The sequence below is a fragment of the Cheilinus undulatus genome, linkage group 9 (assembly GCF_018320785.1).
Source record: "Cheilinus undulatus linkage group 9, ASM1832078v1, whole genome shotgun sequence".
Lineage (NCBI taxonomy): Eukaryota > Metazoa > Chordata > Actinopteri > Labriformes > Labridae > Cheilinus > Cheilinus undulatus.
Genome location: NC_054873.1, coordinates 18,374,257 through 18,390,034, shown reverse-complemented (window position 1 = coordinate 18,390,034; position 15,778 = coordinate 18,374,257). Strand labels below are relative to the sequence as shown.

Here is a 15,778-nt window from a genome sequence, read left to right as displayed (position 1 = left end):
CACACACACAAGGTCAAACTGGCCCCCACCCAACTCCCCATTGGCTTTCACTCAACACTGCTTTAGCTTCAACCGGGCCTAAGCATGATCACCTCTGGACATGTATTTAGAATGCAATACAGCGTACACGTTGCTTAATTAACCAGAAGTATGATCTGAGAATCAGCACAATGAGAACAACTCAGACAACATTACTGCAACTTCACTCTATTTCTCTATTTTCACTGTTTAGCAGGTGCTGAACTCAGATTATGAAAGACAGCTGGGGTACATCGATCTTTTGAAGCAGATTTAACAACCACAGAGCAATCTATGGATACTGATCAGCTTAAGCGCACACCGGAAGTGTTTTCGTACTGTGTTTATCTTTACCTGCAACATTTTGAACCGTGTAGAAACAGAAAGCTTCATAAATAGTAGAAGTATGGGGAAAAACTTAATTAAGCAGACACATTTTAGCTTGTGGCCTTCATCTGGTTCATCAAGAAACAGATTTCAAGCATATTCTACTGATGTGGATGTACATATTTGCTACAAGGTAAATATGGCTCTGTATTTATCATTTTCCTGTCTAGATGGAAAGATAACTGCTCATCATGCAAAAAAATTGAGGAGACCTCAAATCTTAAAATTCTCTGTTTGTGAGACGTGCAGCGTCTCTGAGATGCAGTCCTAACTCTGAATCAGTGGTTACTGCATAGGAACAGGGAGGAGCACTGCGGCACTGTGACGTCACATTACCAGTGTGGACCAAAACATGGTGGACTCCTGGTGAGTTTATAAACTCAAATGACTCAAAATGCTGATATCTAGTGAGTTTTTTTAGTTCAATATACGTACAAGAGATACAAATATATATCCAAAAAGATGAACTTGTCTGATTATGCAGGGTTCCTTTTAAAACTTTTTTCAATTAGTCTGAGAGCAAACACACTCAGGAGGCACTCTACTGCAGAATCAACAATGCATGTTTTAAATGTACAAGTATTTATTTCATACTTGTTTACTGCATTAGCTTCCTGTATCCTAATGTAAAATTTAGGCTACTCTCTAGTGACTCTAACTGACATTAGTTTCCAGTTTTGAGAATGTGGAAAATAATTTTGTGGCTTATGTCTTGTGTTTAAGGCTCATGTATCCTCAGCTTCTTTTTCAACAACTTTTAGGGGTGATTACAAAAAGTCAAAGACAGAACAAGTGTGTCTTTTCATACTGAACATTAAAATTGAGTATGTACCTGCCTATGTAGACAATCAGCACTAAGCATTTTTATTTAAGTAAGACTTAAATAAGGCAACATTAAGCACCTTACAGAGGCAAAATGAGGGGGATAAGTGCTGCTTAAATTGCTGCTGCTTTAGACACAAACACTGAAAGGCTGGGAGGGGAAAGGTCTCTAGAATGAGTCTGATTGGACATATTTTAGACAACTAAGAAATAAATGTACCCTTTTAATCCGTAAAGCCAAATCTGAGTTTTATGTAAATCAGATGACTGAACATGTATCTGATTCCTCAAAGTTTTAAAGGACAGTTAAGAGCTTGTCCTCTGCTTCTGGAAAAAAATTCTGTCCTGCCACAGATGATAAAGCTAGGAACTAAGACCATAACAGACAAAAAGAAAATTCTAAATGTGTTAAATGAACATTTTGTGTCCTCTGGCCTGCTTTTTGACAGCCCAAAACACCTGCATCTCCCTGAAATACCTTCAAATTCTGGAGATGGGTCTCTTAATTTTGATTTTAATTTAATTCCTTTTAATGTTAATGAAGTTTTTAATGAATTAAAAATGCTGGATCTTAAGAAATCAGCTGGTCCTGATGGCCTAGACCCATATTTTTTGAAAATTGCTGCTGAAATAGTTGCTGAGCCTTTGACTTATATTTTCAACATGACATTAGAAAATGGTACAATACCAGAGATTTGGAAAGCTGCTTTTGTCACTCCAGTTTTGAAAGCTGGTGATCCCTCTTGCCCAAATAACTACAGACCAATTTCTAAACTGTCAGTTTTAGCAAAAGTGCTTGAAGGGTTGATCTATAACCAGTTAAAAGGTTTTTTTGTTACAAAATGGCATTTTAAATGAGCGTCAGTCTGAATTCAGAAAGAAACACAGTACAGTCACTGCTGCTACTAAGGTGTTAAATGATATTATAAATGCCATTGACTCTAAAGAACATTGTGTTGCACTTTTTCTAGATTTATCGAAGGCCTTTGATACTGTTAACCACTGTGTCCTATTACAGACGCTGGCTGATATTGGGTTCTCCCCAGCAGCACTAAAATGGTTTGTAAATTACTTAAGTGGTAGACGACAAAGTGTTAAAGTTGATGGCCAGTTATCCAGCTTTCTAAATGTTCAAAATGGTGTCCCACAAGGATCCATATTGGGCCCAATTTTATTTACTATTTACATAAACGAGTTGTGTATGAATGTTACTGAGGCACAGTTTCATTTCTATGCAGACGATACAGTCATGTATGCATCGTCCTCTTCCTTAGAAAGTGCAACTAACAAACTACAGGCAGCCTTTAATGTTGTCCAGAGAAACCTCTGTGACCTAAGACTCGTTCTAAATGCCAACAAGACTAAAATGATGCGCTTCTCATGGTCTAAATCACAAGGCCAAGGCAGTGCTCAGATTTTTACCTTAAACAATGAGGCAATTGAATGTGTTGAAACATATAAGTACCTTGGCTTTTTGTTAGAAGAGAATCTGTCTTTTAACCATCATATTGATTGTCTTGTAAAGAAACTGAGGGTGAAACTGGGTTTCTTCTATCGAAACAAACGTTTTTCTTTTGTTGCAAGGAAGAGACTCATTCAAGCAACATTTTTGTCTGTAATGGATTATGGTGATGTTCTTTACATGCATGCTACCTCATCCTCTCTGAAAATGCTGGATTCAGTCTACCATGCTGCCTCGCGATTTATCACTGATCTGGGTTTTCAGACCCATCATTGTGTTCTATATGAGAAACTTGGTTGGTCGTCCTTATACAATAGAAGGATGGAACACTGGTATGTCTTTCTTTATAAGGCTATTGTACATGAATTACCTTCTTATCTTTGTTCCTTACTGACTCCAAAAGCTGTCAGTAGCTTTAATCTTCGTTCTCATGGACTCATCATGTATGAGATTCCCCGCACTCGCTCTGTCTTTGGTCAAAGAGCCTTTAATGTTTTTGCTCCATCGTCTTGGTCAGAGTTACAGGGTCATCTTAAACTTGAGCGTTGTGTCAGTTTAGGAGATTTCAAAACTAGAGTTAGGGAACATTTGACCAGTGTGTGCACATGTTTTTCTGCTGAAAGCTGCTGATTTGTTAATTTATGTAACCTATGTTCTATGTCCTGTTTTAATGTCATATATGTGAAACTTATGCTGCTGTTTTGGCCAGGACTCCCTTGTAAAAGAGATTTTTATATCTCAATGGGAATAAATCCTGGTTAAATAAAGCTTAAATAAAAAAAAAAAAAAAAAAAGACTATAAAATATGTCTCACAGGAAAAAGGCAACGCAATGGGCAGTTATCACACCTACACCACAAACACTAGCTGTGAATTTAAAATAACCTTTGCTGCATAAACTTCATGAAGACAGTTTGGTACCACTTCCTGGAACATCAGCAGTAAGTATTAACGTATTAATGGAATTAGCAGCTGTGACAGCTTCAAAGTAAGCTGAAGATTAAGCTGTGATTAAGCCGATTCCCTTTCTTTCTTAGAATTAGATGAGACGACTGATACAGTTAGCTTAGCTGAGAACACTGAATGGAAAAAAAACATTTTCACAGTTTTCATCCCTCACAGATTACTTAAAATACAGTTGTAAAATTTTGATGTTTTCAGTGATATTGGTCACCCTCTTTATCTGTCAGTGGTGTTTACAAATGTTTTTGTTAAACGACCACTCAGTCATCAGTGTATTTGAAAAATACAATTTTTGAAAATTTCTCTGAAAAGTAGTTTTGGAGATAGGTGGTAATGGTCCGATTGCAGCAATATGAATCATAAATATGAAAGTATCTAAATTCCACCACCAGGGGGCTCTCATTTAAAACAATAACTGAAGATAATGAGTAGAGACTATGGTGGAGGCTACTCAGCTCTGCCCAGGGTACTTCTTGTTTTAAACTGGGGAATATGTACGGCAAAATTTGCACTCCATAAGGTGCATTTACTCAACAGTAAGCCACTATTTTTATTTCTCTCACATAATGAAGGAGAAAAGCTGTTAAAAGTTGCCTTCCTGGGTTGTGCAATGAACTACTTGCAGCACAAACCAAATCTGAAAGACAAGACAAGATTTTCTCTGGCTTTGAAAGCCACTGGAAAGATTTAAGGTAGGAAATATGGCTGGATAGCTCAGCGGTTTACATCTGTACAATTTTCAGGCAGTGGATGGGATATATTTTAAATCTGATGGTTAAAAGAGAAGAACGGGGCTCTGATAAAATGTGATATAAATTAAGCTTCTGAGTTTGTAAAGGAGTGCTAGGTACTTCTTGTCGATTTCTTGACACTTGGCTCTGTGACTTAAAAAGAAAAAAGAAACACCTAAGGGGAGTGAAAAGGCATTATAGCACCTCATGAAACCACAGCCTGTTGCCTTTACACTTTTTTGTATGAGATAGATAGACAGCACTTTGTTGTCACTGCAATAAAAGAATACAAGAAAACTCTGTCCTACAGCGAGACAGCATCTGGTAGTAAAATAAGTTAAAGGGGCCATATGCATATGGAAATGAAGTGGATTAAAATGAATAAAAAGGTCAAAAAATGGCAGCCGCTGTTTACCCCTCTTCAGGTTTGGTGCTAAGCTGAGCTAACCTGCTTCTTGCGGCAGATTAAGATTTCACACACAGATATGAAGGCTGTGTAAATCTTTTGATCTTACTCTTTGATATACATTTTTTTCCAAATCTCTCATCTGCCTTTCAGCTTTATTTTAATCTGATTTATCTAAAAGCATCACTGTATTCACTGAGATGTTTATCACAACCCAAGCACACTTTAAATGCTCATTCAAGCTATGAAGAAACCACAAATTATCAAACTGAGTGGCCACATGGGTGACAAGGACCAGACCTGAAAGGGATATTTCAGTATCTTTTTTTATCTGAGTCATTTGAGGTATATAGCAGAAGAAGTGGTATTAGCCTCCAGTGACTGCAGTGAGCATTGCTCCTTTAAGAAGGACTTGCTGGTTGTACTGGCCGGCAAGCTAGGCTATACAGTTGGGGTACAGTTTCATCATGGAATTTAATGAGTTTTTGACAAAAATGGGCCACAAAACAATGGTGGCTCAAATGTAAGCACTATGAAAATCTTTTGAAGCATTATATTTTTTACCCAGAAAGCCTCTGTGATTTTGTCACTGTTTTGCAATGCAAAAACATGTAACCGATAGCCAAAGCCTGCACTGGAAAAAAGTGACAAAAAGACAGGGGCTTCCTGGGTAAAAAAAAAAAAATGCTTCTGTTACCCTGTATAGCCTAGCCTCCTGGCTGCTACAACCAGTGAATCCTTCTTAAAGGAGCAATGCTCACTGAAATCCCTGGAGGCTAATGCCTCTACGACTGCTTTCTTACTGCTTCTTACAGCCCAACTTCAAAAATACTAAAATATCACTTTAAGTTTTGATGTACTTACAGTTGCATTATGAGGTACAGGTGGTTTGAACTCTCGTAGATGTCCTCCAAAGCCACAATATTCTCATGTTTGATCCTGGAGAGAGAAAACAGAAAATTTACTTTGCCTACTGGCCAGCTCTGATTAGTTAAGCTCAGTCCACTAATGCAGTGGTTCTGAACCCTGGGGTTGGGACCCCCCTGGGGGTCCTAAGACACTGAGAGGGGGTCATCAGATGCCTTAAAAAATGAAAAATATTTTCTAAATTACACTGTGGCCACTTTAAACCAATTTTATCAAATGTTAACCCTTTTTCATCACTTTTTAACAGCAATTTGTGAATTTTAGCACATATTTGCCACTTAAAACCAATTTTTATCCATTTTAAACCCTTTCCATCACCTTTTTCTGCCTGTTTCTGCCGCTTCTAAACCAATTCTTGCCACTTTCTGCCTATTTTTGCCTCCGTTGACCCATTATTGCCTCTATCAACCACTTTTTGCCCAATTTAACCACAGTTATTCCATTTTTGCCAGTTTATATTAAATTTCCATTCAATTCCACCTAATTTCCACCACTTTTTGCACTTTTAAACCATTTCAGCTACTTTTTAATGCCCTCTTACCACTTGGTGCCTGTTTTTGCCACTTTTATCCAATGTGTCACCCATTGACGTTTTTTAAAAATCCAATTTCACCACTTTTTCCACCATTTTTTTGCCATTATTAACCAATTTTAGTTTAGTTAATTTCTGACACATTTTGATTATGTTTTTAACAACAATTGTTTAATTTATAGAAGGCTCAATGAATAAATAAAGATATTTGTTTGTTGATAAGAGTGGTTATTATTCAGGTCAAATATAAAAGATGGTTTTCACAGCTTAACTTCAAAATGGACCATGATTTTGCTGACCTCCATGGGCCTCCAGTATGGCTGGGTCCCAGAAACCTCCCCCTTTATCCCTCCTTGTGGACAGCCTTTTCTGCACTCGACTATTCTTGAATGTTCATGGCTGTTCAACCACCTTCATGTACAGCGGGAGTCTTCTGCACTAATGAGGTGCTATTAGACTTTTTTCTTTTTTAAAATAAATCCAATGTTGTTTGTATTTAGACTGTGTGTGCATTTGTGTACATTTTTACATTCACGATTGTCAGGGATGATCCTAGCAAAGTGTTGAGAAACCCTCTTGTATGTGATGTAGAGAGAGGGGGGAGGGGGAATGAGGGATGTTAATCAATGAGTCATGAAGCGGCAACCCCCGTCAGCAGGAGCACCTGAAAAATAATATACAGCGGATCAAGATGCTGGGAGTCTGTGTCCAGGCAACCAAGCATCAAGGTTTTATTACTAAAGGAAAAAAAAGCCTCTGCTTGGAGATATGCAGATGACAGAGCGTGTTCACAAGTGCAGGTGGCTGAAAAGGAAAAGGTGGGGGTGGAAGAGGAGGAGGCATCTCAGAGGACCAAACAACCTTCACTAACTTGCTTTCGAAGTCCACAACGAAAATGAGGCTGCAGGCTGAGGACTAAATATATCAAGGAGGGAAAAAAGGAGAAAAGAGGAGGCGAAATCAAGAATATAAAAGGGGAAAGTCAAAGGTAGCAACTGTAACCAGGCAACTACACCCAACAGCTGGCATGCCTTCTTCAAGAATGACTGATAACTGAGCTTCTCAGGGGAATTACCCATCAGACCCTGGGGGAGGATGGAGTGTCACCTGGTGTCAAAGCAATCCAGTCATACCATGTGTAGCTGAGTGTGAGTGTTAGGACCCAAAATGGAGGATAGATAGGATTGGACAAGGGAGTCACTTAAGCCTGACAATGGCTCTTAAATAAACTTAGTGGCAGCAGCATCCCAACCCTGAGACATCCATCAGCGACCCTGAGCCTTCAGCTGTTTTCACACAACTGAAACGTTCTTCTGACATCAGGCTCAGGGACGGGCGCTCAGCAACTCTGATGAGACTTTAAGTTATACTCACCAGCCAATTTACAAGGTACACCTATTCAATCATTTCTTAACACAAATAGCTAATCAGCCAATCACATGGCAGCAACTCAATGCATTTAGGCATGTAAACATGGTCAAGATGACCTGCTGAAGGTCAAACAGAACATCAGAATGGGAAGAAAGGGGTTTTAAGTGACTTTGAACATGACATGGTTGTTGGTGCCAGACAGGCTGGTCTGAGTACTTCAGAAACCGCTGATCTTCTGGGATTTTCACGCACAACCATCTCTAGGGTTGGTCAGAAAAGGAAATATCTAGTGTGTGGCTGAAAATGCCTTGTTGATGTGAGAAGTCAGAGGAGAATGGGCAGACTTGTTCGAGATGATAGAAAGGCAATAGTAACTCAAATAACCACTTGTTACAACCAAGGTGTGCAGAAAGCCATCTCTGAACCAACATCCCCTCAAACCTTGAAGAAGAAGGGCTACAGCAGCAGAAGACCACAGGAAACTGAGGCTACAATTCACACCAGTTCATCAAATTGGACAATAGAAGACAACAGAAACATTGCCTGGTCTGATAAGTCTTGATCAAATGGTAGGGCCAGGATTTGACGTAAACAACATGAAAGCATGGATCCATCCTGCCTTGTATCAACAGTTCAGGCTGGTGGTGGTGTAGTGGTGTGGGGGATATTGTTTTGGGCCCCTTAGTACCAACTGGTCTATGTCCATCCCTATATGAGCACAGTGCATCCATCTTCTGATTGCGGCTTCCAGCAGTATAATGCATCATGCACTGCAACTGCAACAGCAAATGTGTGATTTTTTTCATGTAAATATGGACTAAAATCTTTGAGGAACGTTTCCAACATCTTGTTAAGGTAGCATAAAACTATGACATGAAGGAGTAAGGCTGTTCTGATGACAAAAGGGGGTCCAACCAGGTACTAGCAAGGTGTACCTAATAAAGTAGCTGGGGAGTGTATATGCTCAGTTTATAGATTTATCAGCCAATGACAAAACAATGACCAGTCAATATGCAGAAGGCCATGTTTAGAGTGACCATATCAGGACAGGATAACAGAAACACAGTGGGCGCAGTGCTACTAGATCTCAGCTCAGCTTTTAATGGTATTGATCATTCTTTGTTATTAGATAAGCTGAGACATTAAGGATTTACTATGACTGCTTTAAAATGGATGGAGAGCTCGAGGAAGTAGACAGTTTTCTTTTATGGTAGTTTGTCAACAATGAAACATGTTATATGTGGAGTACCTCAAGCTAGACCTTTATTTTTTCTGTTGCTACAAATGATTAACCTCTTGTTTAAAAAAGCCCATACAGCCATGTATGCAGATGACTCAACAATATATGCATCTGCCTCTTCAACAGGACCACTGAATAATATTTTGCAGGAGGATAACAAGCAATACATTGAATATTAGTTTTGATAAATTGTGTAGTCTGGGGCTCAGATGGCTTAGTGGTTAGGTCACGCCTCGTGTATGTAGGTGGCCTGTGGTTCTTTGATCGCATGTTTTTGCCCGCTATCTCATCCCTGTTTCCAGTTTTATCCACTGTCCTTCTCTATCAGTAAAGGCATAAAGCCCCAAAATATATCTTTAAAAAACGTGTAGTCTGAGCGAGTGTTAATGAGCTATACGATATGATTTTAGCCATTCTTTCTCCATTTTTGACTCTTTATTGTTCTCCAGGTGCTGATCAGTGGCAAAATAATGGTCAAATTTTCTCTGTTTCTATGATCACTGAGCTTCCCTCCCTCAAGGTGTCTATGGAAAGTCATTGTGTGAATATAGTCATTCAAGCATAGAAACACGCTCAAGCTTCCCTGAAGATAACACTGGGTGAATAACCCATCTAAACTTTGCCTCTGCTTCTGAATTCCCCCCAGCGGCTTAGACATGCAGTACCTACTTCCTAAGCACGGCGATTTCATTCTCGATGCTCGTCTCCTTCCCTTTCAGTGCTTTCTTTGGGATGCACTTGATTGCGACCATCTTCCCTGTGGCCTTCTCCTGAGCCATCACCACCTCTGAAAATGCACCGCTGAAAGAGACACAGAGAAACATGTTAGTCCTGCTGTATATGCACTTAGGCAATATTGACACTGAAAACCTATGGTGAGTGTAGCTACAGGGCACTCAGGCCAAAGCACACAAACAACATATTGTGAATATTTACTGAGAACTGGTTAAGTCCCCGACTATGACCGACAGCCTCACGCTCGGTGCTCATGTGCATGGCAAACACTTTTAAAACCACTAAAAAACACCCATTTAGGATGGCAGATAGCGTGTCGTCCTTGACCATCTGTCTCCATACACTAGAGCTTTAAAAACAAATATGGAATTAAGGGAATATTTGCTCAAGCAATCTGTATCTGTTGCTATGATACCACAGTCAGTCCACCTTAATAAATCTCGCTGAGCAGGCAGCATGATTGCTTTTTTCTTCCTCCCCCTGTCGTCTTGTTTTCATTACGCACCTTCACAGGCACCTTTTCCCTACATGCTCCCTCAGCACGGCTTCATGTGAAGATTAAAAAAAAAAAAAAAGGGTTGATGATTGGAAATTCCCTGGGCCATGTTCACAGGAGCAAAACAACTAATATGAGCTGAATAATCCTTGATCAACAGATGACCTTCTGCCTCTGATGTATAAGTAATGTGAGAAATAAAATAGTAAACTGAGCCTGAGGCCATAACACTGAGATTTTTTGGCAGTGCTACCCTTCTACTCAATTCAAAATATTCAGCCTTAAAAGCCATGTATATTTCTCCGGCTGTATTTCACACTACAGCTTTACTGGTTTAAATTTTCTTTTGTTTTATATCCTTGTTGTGTACTTTTTTTTTTTGGCCTTTTAAGCATTTGACAGGTCTAATGGAGGTTGACATTTTGAAGCTAAATGAGGAGGTTGGTATGCTTGAAAGCTTGTCCAGCAACATGGTCTTTCAGTAACATAATATGCCATTTTGTAGTCATAAAGATGCCTTTTTGAAATATTCTTATTTAGGGATGCACAGTTACTGACACCAGTATTGGGTAACTGTGCCGATACCAATCCGACAGTGCATTAAGGAAGTATTTGGACCCCTTTCACCTCTCTCAATTTTGTTATGTTATCCTTGATGACAAAGTGAAAACAGGTTTTGTTTCCAAATTCATTATAAAAGAAAAAGCTAAACTATCACATTGTCATGTTTCTGGCAGAGTGGCTCAACAGAAGCCTCTCTTTAGGGTAAAAAAAATGAAAGCCCACTTGGAGTTTGCTATAAAAGTACTTGAAGGACTATCAGACTGTGAGAAACAAGATGCTTTGGTCTGATGAAACCAAGATTTAACTAATTTTTAACGTTATTTCTGGAGGAAACCAAGCACCAGTCATCACCTGCCCAATACTATCCCGACAGTGAATCCTCAGTGAAAACCTCTTCCACGGCACTCAGGACCTCAGGCTGGGTTGAAGGTTTACATTCCAGCATGACAACAACCCTAAGAACACAACCAAGACGACACAAGAGTGACTTAGGGACAACTCTGTGAATATCCTGGAGTGGCATAGCCAAAACCCTGACTTGAACCCTATCGGGCATCCCTGGAGAGACCTGAAATTGGCTGGACTCAGCAGGATTTGCAAAAAAAGAATTGCAGAAAATCCTCCAATCAAAGTTTGCAAAGCATGTTGCATCATAATGAAAAGATTTGAGGCTGCAAAAAAGCTTCAGATACTGCTAAAAGGCTCTCAATACTTATATCAATTTGAAACTTAAGATTTTTCTTTTCAAAAGATTAGCAAAAAAATCTGTTTTCACTTTGTCATGGGGTACTGAGTGTCAATTAATAAAAATAAAAATCTATTTAAATGTTTGTAGCATCAGGATGCAACATTTATGTGAGTATGTAGTCAAAGTTAGAGCCCTGTGTGCAGTTTAGTGATATCTGAACATAAATGACGATGAAAAAAGTAGAGGAGAATGAAAACTATGCAGTAATAGATTGTGAAGTGGAGGGATTAAGCACATGTGATGAAAATAAAATTTACTTTCAAAATAATAATTGGATTTGGTAGTAGAAAGTGCTCATATTTGTACTCCGTCTCAGTGAGTACGTAACTGCCTGTATTCGGTCTGGAAGATGTGGTATCCTGCATCCCTTATGTTTATATAGGTGTGCGTTGATACAGCAATATCTTGGCTTGTGTGATACACTAAACTTATCACTGGTGTCAAATATCAGTACTTCAACTTTTTTTTTAAAAAATCTGCCACGCTAAACAGATTTTTGACTAAATGTCACCACTCCTCATAGTAGTGACTGTGACATGAATGTGGGTAAAGTAAACAGAAGTTTACTCCCAAAAAAAGAGGTTGGCCTGAGAGTAAAAGAAGACGTTTGTCTCACTTAAAGGCCTGCATCCTATGAAGTACTCTGCTTTTATAAACCCAGCCTACAATGGATCCAGACTTTGTAGCCTGAGCAGACCGCTCTGACTGAGCCGAGTTGAGACAATCTGGTCTATGGAGGATTCACCAGCTGTCCCCACCCCTACCCTTTTGTTTTTAAGCATCATCCCTGCTGCCTAGCAACCTTTGGCTGTACTGAACTAGCTGATGCTGGGTATTATGGCCAAATGATTCCTCCATAACTGTAAATTTATCAAGACTGGTCAGTTTATCTGAATAGACTTCTGACTATTTTCTCTTGCTTTATAATCACTCTGTTTTTGCTATTTTACCTCAAATTTTTTGTTTCATTTCTTTCCTTAATTTTTGTGTAACTGTGTGCGGAGTACCAATCCATTATCACAATGTCAGACTTTTTTAATTAAAAGGCATGTCATGACTTCTGGAGCATGCTGAGCCATGAAGGATGCACAAACGGGTCCTTTGTTGGCTGGAGAAAAGAAGACATATTTGATGGAGCCTCTGAAATTGCACAGTCATTAACATCATAACTGTGATGTTACTGGCCTTCTGTGCCCTCTGAAGGATGCAGCCCTTGAATTGGGATGGGGTAAAATACAAGGACATCCACAGCACAACCTGGGTTGTGTCAGTCCTCCTTCCCACCCAGTGAGGCCCTCAGGTGGGCTTACTCACCTAACTTCAACCCCAATTTTGGCCCAAAAGGTGTGCCAAGTGCTGTATATTTCTAGTGACCTGCTGTACTGTGATGTCAATGTTATCATGGGCCACATAAAACATAAAAAAAACCTATTACGTTGTTGCTTGTTGTGTCATATTGGGCTGTATCTATTCATCACATATATGATTGTTCTGCTATGAGCTACATCAGTTATTGTAGAGTCCTTGTTTCATGATATTTCTGTTTAGGGGTCGACTAATAATCAGCTAATTATTGGGGCCATTTTTTAAATGCATTAATACTCAAATATTTTAGCAGCAATCTTTTTTAAACCATTCATTCATCCTTTTCTGTTTTTGGGTTATCATCAAAACTCAAAGTGAAACATAGAAAACCACCATAGGTGATCCACTACCTAATAAAAAGTAAGACGGCCACCATCAAAAGGTCGATTATGTCCTCAGAGTGTAATCAGTTCCTCCCCACAGGCTCTAAACTGAGTTCTGCTTGCAGCACTAAGTCCCACCGAGGCCATCAAATCCACGCTAATCCCTCACTCCACCATCACACAGCAGGGGGGAGGGTCAGTCAGAGCCACAACACATAAACACAGACTGTGTATACACACTACCTGCTGGTCATAAACCCGACCCCCAGGTGAGATCAGGTGGAACTAACAAACAGAAGTGAGAGGGTCTGGAGTAAACACAGTCCTGACTTTGACCTGGTTCTGACACATTATCTGGGGCAGTATGTAAATTTAAAGAAGGTAGTTGCTGCTCTACCTGCTGGCCTGCTACAGCACTATCTTCCTGCTGCAGCTGTTGCCGTGAGGACGGTGAACTTCATTTCTATTCAGCACATGCAACCGATTCTCTCACAGCTGCGTGGACTTAAGGAGGAGTAAAAAATCCTCCACAAGCAGGATGAGCCAGCCATGCATCTCTGACATGGTTTATAGATTTTTTTTGCTCTCTGCAGCAGAAGGCGCACAATGACAAAAACCACAGGAAACCTGTGAACTCGCTGAGAGGGAGGTTAGAGCGTATAGCACCGTTTCTGTCCCCCTCACTGCATTGACAAGCAGCGACATCATTTCCTGTGAATGACAACATGACAGAATCCAAGGCTGTGACTTTCCTCACTCTGTGAACGCATGAAGCATGACAGCACACTGCTGTATCTCTGTGAGTGTGAGGGCTGTTGATGCTTCATTCACAGGAAAGAAAGACATGATGTCTGCTAAAGACCTGCATATGGTGATGCTACCACCCACATGCTGTATCTGCAAATACAACTCCTAAATACATACCAACATACATGCATGTGTTCAAACAAAGGCTATGGTAGCATATGCACAGCAACCACACATGATCCCAAAGCAAAAATATGAGTTTGTCTACTGAAAATGACTCTGCAACTACTTTAGTTAGCTAGACAGTTCAGCTTTCAGGAGGTGGGCTCAGACAGGATTCATGTTGAGCACAGTCAGTGGGAGATGCAAACACAATCGTGTGCTGTCCCACAATTAAAACGTTTAGCAACAACGGCTCCTAGATTTCCATGACAACGGCTGAGGATCGAAATTAACGGTAGAATTTCACTGAAAACTGATACTGAAGGTAACCTGTTTTCACAAAAAAATAAAAATAACTAATAGACAAAAAAGTTTTGTGTCTTCAGTGGTAAAATAGTATACATTTTTGTGTGATTTATCACTTATTTTTGCATAAAAATGATGGTCTCATGTCTTGTAATCCTCATAGAGGGGAGGGATGTTACTTTGTTTTAAATCCTTAACATTTTCTGTCAACATCTGTCATGTTTGAGAGCAGCAACTGCGATGCATGATGGTAAATATTGCTGGGTTAGTGGCCATCAGCTGTTCAATACTTTTCACAGTGCATTGTGGGATAGAAAGAGTGCACTATATAGTGAATAACAATGCTCACTCGGACACCACTACAAAATGGCATATTCACTATATAGTGAATAGGGAGTGATTTTGGACATAGCCCATTTTTCAGATGCTCTGGTTCCGGAAGTAAAACTCACCATTAAATTCTCCATTGATATTTCCCAACATCGTTATTACATTGTTTTTCATGCATGAACAGAGCTAACCAGCAACCTGAGTACTCCTGACTAATAAACATTTGACTTGGTGCAAAAGTGGGTTAAAACTATGAGACAAAGGCAAAGGCACAAGACCGTGTGCATATTTCTTTACAACTAACAGGCAGACAGGCTGAAGCTAACTGCTAACTTCAGCCACATACGGTTCAGCATACCGGGGCTCACATCATATTTTTACTGATACACTGATTAACCATGATATGGGCATTTAAATAGGCAATTAGATGAAAGGGTATTAGATGCATGGGAAGATCCCTAGTTTGTTTTTTATTTGGGTTTTTAACCTCTGATATTGATGGTTAACCTGACACGCCAGATGGATGTGTGAAACACATCCATCTCGCAGAGTGTGATTGGATGAACACATCTCTATGGGCCAATAAGAGCAACAAAACACGTGACGTAGTTGCTATCGAGCTTCTCATGCACAGCTACTGAGGAATAACCCAAAACATGGCGACTACAGACATGGAAGTACTTGACTTTTGTCGTTTTTGAAAAGAAAACAACTCACTGCTGTTCTTTGTTCTTCCTTAAACAAAAAAATGTCGTCAAGGTCTGATAAAACTGGCACTTTAGTAGCATCCATGCTAATCTCTTCCTCCATAACTGCACCAGCTCTTGCTGCTGCTTGTTTATGTCACGACTCTGCTGCGCCTGAAAGTACTGCCCCTTGTCGCTGATTGGTCCTGTCACTTTCTAACTGGGCCCAAACGGTTCAGACGGGAGCTTTGCAAGATGGATTCGCCAGTGGGAAACAAGGAAACGGGCATATCCATCTGCTTTGCAAGGTTAATTGATGGTGATATGAGACAGAATTTTACTGTAAATTAGTCATAAAAAAGGAGAAAGGTGTGTTTGCAGTTTGCATAAAAACACTGCGGCAGCAGCATGACACGCTTTAGGTCATGTGACTAGAACCGCATATCCTGTAATGTCAC

At 39.8% G+C, this 15,778-nt stretch overlaps 1 protein-coding gene across 1 annotated transcript in view; it reads right to left on the bottom strand.

The window, feature by feature from the left end:
- Nucleotides 1–15,778, bottom strand: part of camk1db (calcium/calmodulin-dependent protein kinase 1Db) — a 48,141-nt gene that overhangs the window by 13,687 nt on the left and 18,676 nt on the right. The window contains exons 2-3 of the mRNA XM_041794853.1: nt 9,528–9,659; nt 5,653–5,727 (exon numbers count right to left, since the gene is read on the bottom strand). Coding sequence (XP_041650787.1) covers nt 5,653–5,727; nt 9,528–9,659 — 207 coding nt within the window. The remainder of the gene's footprint in view (nt 1–5,652; nt 5,728–9,527; nt 9,660–15,778) is intronic.